The sequence below is a fragment of the Crocodylus porosus genome, unplaced genomic scaffold (genome assembly GCF_001723895.1).
Source record: "Crocodylus porosus isolate Cpor-Errol unplaced genomic scaffold, CroPor_comp1, whole genome shotgun sequence".
Lineage (NCBI taxonomy): Eukaryota > Metazoa > Chordata > Crocodylia > Crocodylidae > Crocodylus > Crocodylus porosus.
In genome coordinates, this window is record NW_017728934.1 from 1,914,689 (window position 1) to 1,922,923 (window position 8,235).

Consider the following 8,235-nt stretch of genomic DNA (forward strand, 5'->3'; position numbering starts at 1 on the left):
AAACAGCTCCCAGTACACAGGCTCCAAAAGGCCACAGTGGCCCCAAGCAGCTTTGTTCAGAAAAGTAGGCATATTGACACTGGCAAAGTTCCTCCTCCCCACACCACTAACCGAGCAGGATTTTGTTACCAACCCTGGCAACGCAAAATAGAGCGGGCAGATGGAGGGGAAACATGGCACCAGCACTTGTCTGCAACAAAGCTTCACGAGGGTTGCTCAGCTGACTTTGAACTGCAGTCATGCACCTCAGCCGACCTCAGTGATAAAGAAAAATGTTTAAAAAAAAAAGCAGGGGAAGGAACTCCAGTCTGAGCCTGGTTGTTTCATCTTCTTGCTTCCCTGGTGCTTTTCACTTAGAGGCGTCAGTGCTTCGCCCAAAGGGAAAAAGATCAGCACTAGTGTTTATGTGAAGAAATTGAAGCCACAAATAGGATCCACATCTCTAGATTTCCCCACCCAGCGTATCCTTGGCAGACGCTAACCCTGGACATGCTATGTCAGTAGTAACAAGGCTGGCAAACTGGTTACATTGGAATCTGAACCATTTTAGGCATCCCAGCCCTGAGAGGAAGGGTGTTCAATTTTAAACCTGATTTCTTCAGGGAGCCCCCAAGCAGGGGCTAAGCACCTTGTCATCAAATATATCTGCACTGCACCTCCAGGGAGCAGCAAGGACTGAAGGTGGTCATCAAGTGTTTTGACTCACAGTTCCCATCCTCCAAAACAGGTTCCCAACCCCAGGGCCATGTCCGCGAAGGCTTGGCTGCCGGACCGGAAATCCTGAAGTGACTGGCATGCTGCCGACCAGCAGCCAACCCTTTTTTATACTACGTATATAAAAAAGGGTTGGCTGCCAGTCTGCACTATGCCCATCGCTTCCAGACTGCAATATACTGGCCCACAATTTGCCGGTCCACTGTCTAAAAAGGGTGGGAATTGCTGCTCTAAAACCTCATCCACAGGACTGTGTTGAACATCAGCAGGCTTGCAGGCATCTTGTAAAGGGACCTTGAAGGGACATTAGTTAAACAAACACTAGGTGACATCTGTATGAGCAGGCAGATTCCTTTAGTAATTTGCTTCAGAATTTGCTGGTCATAACAGGAGCCTGACGCATCAGTATCCTACGCCAGTATAACACAGCTCAGTAGCAGAGCCCATGTCAGCGGGGCTGTACAGAAGGAGTCCAGTGTGTCTGAATGAACCTAGTAAATGCAGATGAAAGACTTGCATCTCCAAGGTCATTGCTTTGCATCCATAAGAAACCTACTGGTTACTCTGGTCACAGCCCTTCATTTAAGGTCTGACCACCTCATCAGGAGGATGAACAGAGGCAGTGCAACTCTACACCTGGAGCCGTCGCACAGTGCAGGCATGATCAACCTCCACTGTGGCAATGGCTACTTTTGTACTCCTTCTCCCCACCACCCGCTCAGTTATGCTGCCGAGGATGAAGTGTGTGCCACCATGTGTTTGTTTGAGCAGGTCCTGATTAAAAGGGACAATCAACAGCTCTGTTCCCATGCCCAAAACGGCAACAGCTGACCTGCTGATGAGACGGTGCCAGGCTACGTCTTTAAAAGAAGCCTCCCAGGCAAGAGATGTGGTTTTTCTAATCGTTTTTAATTAGACTGTAATGATTTATTGCTCATCTGCAAGGATTAATATTGCATTCATTAAAAATCATTCATATACAAAATAAACCTATCCCTCCCAGGTCGATGAGAACATGCTCCCTCTGACAGAATCAAGGTTTCCCTAGACGTGGGACCATTTGTTCCATTGTGTCCTTTTGTTACATGGCTTATACAGAGATGAAGCCCTTAAGCTAAGATTCCTTTTGACACTAACACTGAGACAGACAAATGGAACAGAGGGGTCTGGACTCTGGAACTGGCCAGGATCCCCCCCCCGACAGTCACAAGGGCAAACATTTAGGAACATATGTGGGCTCTACTTGGTTGAGTGGGAGACCAAGTCTGCTCTGAGATCCAGGGCTGCGATTACATGAGCTTCCTATGCGTGTACAAAGCAAGGAGGGAAAGCGCAAACCAGAGAATCCTGGTACATGGCAAACCCTCTGGATTGCATCAACAATTAAGAGAGCTTCCCCATGCTCCCAGCCGTATCTTCTTCACTGGGCGAGAGAAAAGGAGAGCAAGACCCCCAGCCCCCGCCCATAAGAGATCACAGACTTGTTGGTTCAGTGGAAATCCAGGCTGCAGAGGAAGGGGTACATGGGCAGACTACAGCAATCCTTATACTCAAGGCATGGTCCTTTGGAAGCTGGTCTGGCAGTCAGAGGCAGCCAAAGGCAGCAATGAGTCAGCGAAGCAGCTACGTGCATCTCAGAGAAGGGGCAGAAAAGATGACCAAGGGGCTGTGCTGGACTGTAAAGAAGAGAGTGGGGAAATAAGAGACTAGCCACTGGAGGCACTGCATGGTTTTGGGAAGGTGAGCTACCCCTTTTAATCTTAACTTAGCCTCTGTTCTGATCAACTAAGAGCTTTTATCTCCTAGACAGAGCAAGCAGCCAGCATCACCCACAAACAAGCAGAAGTAGGTTTCTTAAAGAGAGCACTAGGAATGCATCCTCTGTATGTGGGCAAGATTGGCCAGAAAGTGACTTCTGATAGCAAGGGAGCACAAGAGGTGATGGCTGCGGTCCACTGTAGCACCTTGATTGTCTTTGTACCAGCAGATTCTAGCAGAATTGGAAGTACCTGGACCAATGCCACATGCTCAGCAGAAATCCCTTTGTGAGCTGGGTCCCTGGAGCTCTTTCATTTGTACATTCACTGAGCACTGAACTAAAATCAAGGCTGTACATTTTGTGCTGTAATTTTTGTCACATTAAGTTTGGGGCCAAGGGCTGAAAAACCACAGAGGCATTTTGGCCCTTTTGCACGGAGCCGGAATATGTTGAACCAAGTAAAATAGGACAACCTGCCACCTAAGGGGCTAGGGAGGGAAGAGCTGATTAAAGCAGCTGAAAGGCTTTAGAAAACAGCAGTGCAGTTGGCCAAGGATTCTGCCTCCAACGTTCAGTTGCTATGAACAGAGCCTGAAGATGGAGCTAAGTGCTTTGCAGAACGGTCCATCAGCCACAGGATTTAGACTTCAGCATGAGAGCTACGCCGCTAGAAAAGCTGACAGAAAAAGGTGCTACATCATCAAATGTCTCCCATGTTAAGCAGGGGACAGGAGCAGGAAGGGCCATCTCCGTGTCTAAACTCACTTCTGCTTAGAAGCCCAGGGAGTTCACGGGAGGCTCCAACGCACACTGGAGCCCTCCAACAGGAACTGCCCTTAGCTGGATGGGCAGCAGCATGTTCTTAGCTGCCCCCAACAGATCTACAGTGTTTCCGCTCAGAAACACTTCCATTAAAACATTTTAGGCTCAAAAATGAAAGGAAAAAATGATTTTTTAAACTCAAATAAGGTGCAGTTTGGCTAAAAAAAAAAAATACCTAGGAAAATGAGGATTATGCTGGTTACCAATCCCCATTCAAATTCAGATTAGCACCCTGAAACAGAATAGATAACACCCACTGAGGCTTACCCTTACCAGGCTCCAAACCACCTCCACATAGGAAATTTGGTCTGGGGTTATTCACCAATTCCCTAGCTGACCATTAGGTGCCGCTCTGCTCCAATGCGCTGAACTAGCAGCTAAAAACTGGGCTCGTTAAGGCAATTTAGAAGTTGCAGATAATCCTGCACAGAAAAAAAAACATATAGTACAGTATATCAGTATTTTCAGGTATCCCAGCTAAGGTGCACTGGAAAAGGTAAAAACCACCGCAGGAATTAATCGCTCTTCATGATCAGGAAAGGAAAACCTTCCATGAGTGAAAGCCTGAAACCATGCTGGTTTTGGCCATGAAGCAGTAAAGCAAATCCCAGGTTTTCTGCCAGGATCAGACAGAGAAAGATGCGATCACATGAAAAAAGTCAAACAAAAAAGCAACATTAAAATCACGCAGATAAAAGAAAAATAAAAACAGCTTAAAAAAAGAAAAGGAGTAAAACAAAATAAAATGATCTTTAAAAATAATCTCTAAATTGTCTCGTGTGGTCTGGTCCTTCACCATTATGGTCCATCAGTATCTGTAATGGAAGGAAAGGGGGAGACCAGTCAGGCACTGAGTACTGTCTGGGGACCAACATCAAAGCAAAACCTTGCAACTGCAAAGAACCGTTTCCCCTCCATGTATCAGAGTTCTTGTCCCCTCCAATGGCAATTTCCCAACCCACCGAAGCATCAGCTCCACACCTTCATCTTAGCTAATTACCCAAACCTCTCCAGAGCTAGGAGGATTCTGGTCCGTGTCCCAGTCAGCTAGACAGCACTAAGAGAAAATAACCCAACCCATGCTGGCTCACAATAGAGGCTCATCCCATGATCCTACCACTGAAAAGGAGCATCAGAAGATATCAGACAGATTCTTTAATCCCCCCAAACACAAAAGTTACCTATAATAGTTGGGTTTGAAAGGCCCGTTTTTGTTGAGTCCCATATATTTTGCTTGATCGTCCGATAGCTCCGTCAGATGGGCATCAAAAGAAGGCAGGTGCAAGCTGGCAACATATTCATCTGAGCAGAGTAAAGATGAAACCAGAGGAAATTAGGTTAGGTGAACTTACTCTTCTAAGCACACTCTACAGGACTGACAGTGTGATGACATACTACTCTATAGCACCCACACTTTTTGGATAAGTGCAGTAGATGAACTGATTCAGAATACAGTGGATGGGATTAGAGTGCCAGATAAACCTAATAAAAAGTTGTGTCTCAAGAAATTGATAGACTAGATCCAATTTACGACAGAAGAACATTTTGCATTGTAGGTCTCAGGCTACGAAAAACTGCATAGATTAGGTGGAGGAAGGGCACTGAGAAGGGATATAAGATTACAGGCTGAATGAGCTGGGAGTTACAAGCATGCCCAAGCTTCATATTTCAGGGCAGAAGGATTGCCAGTGTCAAGTCAGGAAGAAATCACCCCGTGGGATGGCCTTGCAGTTATAGGACTTATCTTTCTCCGATGCATCAAAGCAGATTGATCAGTTTGTTCCAAAACAACAAGCCCCATGCTTGAGGTGATGCATGTTAACGGCTCTAAAAAGCCTTGTCACCACCCAGCATTAGTATGTGCTAATGGCATAAGCAGATATTTAAACGGTTGATGGGGCACTTCCAGGCTGTTGTTAGACAAGCAATGCGATTGGCCAAAGTTCAAATGTGTAAAGTGCAAGGTAAGGCTACTTGCTTAGAGGTGCCGTGCTTTATCAAGAGTCACCTCTAGGCTTTCCATTGTGTAAGAAGTACCCCGTTAAGATCAAAAAGCACCAATGCGCCAAGCAGCAGTGTGCGGAGGCCTGCTGCAAAAGATAACTGCTTTTAACCCACCTTCCTAGATTTCATGTAAATATGGTTAACACTGCTGTTGACTGACTGCACTCACTCAAGCTAAGTTAGGCTACAGCTCCCAACATGCTGTATCTGAAGCTGAGCTGCCACTCCTCTTAGTTGCCACAAAAGCTACCACTAATGGTAACATGGCCTTCAAACCAGCTACATATTTCTGCTTCAAACCTTAGTCTTAATATTTAAAATAATCTTCCTGATCTCCCAGCACAGAGAGAAGAGCAAACTGATGCAAACTGGGCAGGGAAGAAAACTGTGGCTTAGAGCCCTGTCAGGCAGAATAAGCCCCTTTCACTCTTTGAGAAGGCAGAGGAAACGTTCAAGAACAAAGACAAATCCAAACAAGCTGGTCAGCAGAGAGCACCAGCTCACTAAAGGCGCACACACATTGTCACCACAAACAGCAAGGCCCCCCCAACCCCCATATGCTTTGGCAACCTCTGCTGAACAATCTTGCACTGTCCCTTTGGACACCAGGTTCCCTTTCCTATAAGGAGCAAGAAATGAACCAGAGAGCACTGAAAAAGCATGGCAAGATTGTGATTGCTAACAACCTAGCAGGGTTCTGATCAAAGCCTACAGGACTCTACAGACCCCTTGTAATGTCATTCAAGATCAAGCAGTTCCCTTTACTCACCCATTTTCTTAGGCAGCAGATACACGTCTTGTTTGTAACGTCCCTCAGGAGCATTGTAGAGCTCAATCAAAGCCAGAGCCTACAGGGATCATACAGAGTCAGTCAGTCATGGAAACAGAGTGCAACAGCATTAACAAAAGAAGAGCTACCCATGGTTTCTGCCATGCAGCCACAAGAACAATTCATCAGCTGTGAGTTAGAGGGACAGTGTGAAATCAGTCTTGGCCCACAGTTCTGCCTCCTACAAAACCCATCAGCAATTAAATGGTTCTGATTGAAGGGAAATGTTTCTGTCCTTGCACCTGCATTTTAAGTGCTGCTGCTTTAGAACTGGAGAGGGAAAGTGAGCAGCCCCTTTTAATTGCCCAAACCAAGGCTGCTCAATCTCTAGCCCCTGGCACTGTGTCACCCAGCCTGCAGGACTCCTTATGAGTCCATAGGGAAGCTCGCAGGGCATGAACCTGCATGCCAGGTTGAGCATGTGGGGTGGCATGGGGCCACTACAGCCTGGGCCCCACGTACGGGATTGAATGGGGCCAGCAAGGGGCCCTTGGAGCCCAATTCTAGTGGGCAGAGGTGGTGCAGGGCCCAATCCTGGCACACAGGTTTTTATCCAGCCTGCTCAGCCCCATGCTCCTCATTTGACCCAGTGATGAAAGGCTGAGCACCACTGGTTCAACCTGTTTGCTTGGTATAAGTGAACTGCGGATATGGTAGAGAAGTAAACCAATGATAACATTCTCTTAAAAATCCTACGGCTGCCAGAAACAGCAATTCACATAACAATTCCCCTACAACTCCCTTCTGCTGTACTCAGCGAGCTTTACTTTAGATGAAGTTTGTCCATTTGCTACAACTGGATTTCCCATTGTGCCCATTTCTTTGGCTTACGCCAGGGCCGAGATAATCTTGGCTACCTGTTGCACAAGGCCAAGTGCAGTCAGCTCTCCATCAAATTTGCAGAGCAGAGCTTATAAAGTTGGACCCATAATAAAAAAAACAAGTGGCCACGGTGATGGGGCACCCATCTGAGGTGACACTGCTGTTCTCAAAGCCAAAAGCCACTTGAACACTATTTCATCCAAGCCCAGTTCCAAGAAATAACAGTTCTAAAAAAACACAAGCAGCTGAAGCCTTGCAAGTCAGTGAAAGCACTTGCTGCCCAAGGGCTCTCTCTCAACACCAAGACCACAGGAGACCATGGACTGCTAACTCCCCCACGTGTAAAGGGAGCGCTGGGCAGGCCAGGTGATGAAATGTTTCTTGAACAAACCTGAGTGGTGGCAGTGATGGACAAAACAAAGGTGGGAACCGTCGAACAGCTCAGGTTGAGAAGACGACCCTGAAAAGGACAACAGGATGAAGGCCAAACTCAGTGCACTGGAAGCTCAGAATCGCCACTGCTCTCAGCCACGATTCTTCACACTTATTAAAGCTGCCAGTCCATGGCATCAATCAGCCCAGACTCACTCACGTTCCCCATTTGGATTCATTCCTTGGAGGCAGGTCCTGCTGTCCCCCACCCCTAGGATCGCCTGTGCCCCCCTCCTACCCCCAATGCATCACCTGTGCCCACAACCCCCCTGCCCACACGCTGGGGAGCTGGGGCCACAGGTCCATCATCTTAGCCCTCACCCCCGCCACCTCCCCCAGCAAAAATAAAAGTTGGCGCCTACGATTCCAGCAGCAAATCTGCGCTATGCCCAGAGAATTAAGAGTGATTGATTGAACAGGAAGGAAAAAAATGACCCATTTAATAGCTTATTGGTCCTTCCTAAATCAAGATATAGTCTGCATTGATTTAATTGGTAGGCATAAACCCTGGTTGTTAAGAATGAGCCTGCAGGTAACTGGCTATCAAGACACCATTGCGTTCATAGGTCCTGCCTACCCCTTTGAGAAAACTCAAGCCAAGAAACCTTGTGACTATACTAGTTCTATGGCCATAATCTTCTGCCTCAAGCCAAGACACTTCCACCACAGATACTGGTCTTAGTTATTATACCATAGCTTGGTATCTAGCCAATTTCCAACTCCAAATCTGCCTACAACTTTCTCCTGGGATGCAGAAATAGATGTTTCATAGTTTCTAGGGTCAGAAGGGACCTGAGCAGATCATCTAGTCTGACCCCCTGCCATGGCAGGAAAGAGTACTGGGGTCAAACAA

At 47.0% G+C, this 8,235-nt stretch overlaps 1 protein-coding gene across 4 annotated transcripts in view; it reads right to left on the reverse strand.

Annotated features, from left to right (window-relative positions):
- Nucleotides 1-1,602: 1,602 nt before the first annotated feature.
- Nucleotides 1,603-8,235, reverse strand: part of AHCYL1 (adenosylhomocysteinase like 1) — a 42,834-nt gene continuing 36,201 nt past the window's right edge. For 3 of the 4 annotated variants that reach the window (XM_019546266.1, XM_019546269.1, XM_019546265.1), the window contains exons 14-17: nt 7,342-7,410; nt 6,069-6,147; nt 4,477-4,597; nt 1,603-4,110 (exon numbers count right to left, since the gene is read on the reverse strand). In XM_019546266.1, the coding sequence (XP_019401811.1) occupies nt 4,104-4,110; nt 4,477-4,597; nt 6,069-6,147; nt 7,342-7,410 (276 nt within the window). In that variant the 3' untranslated portion in view covers nt 1,603-4,103. Of the gene's footprint in view, nt 4,111-4,472; nt 4,598-6,068; nt 6,148-7,341; nt 7,411-8,235 lie in introns of those variants that run through there. The other variant, XM_019546268.1, reaches the window with a different exon arrangement.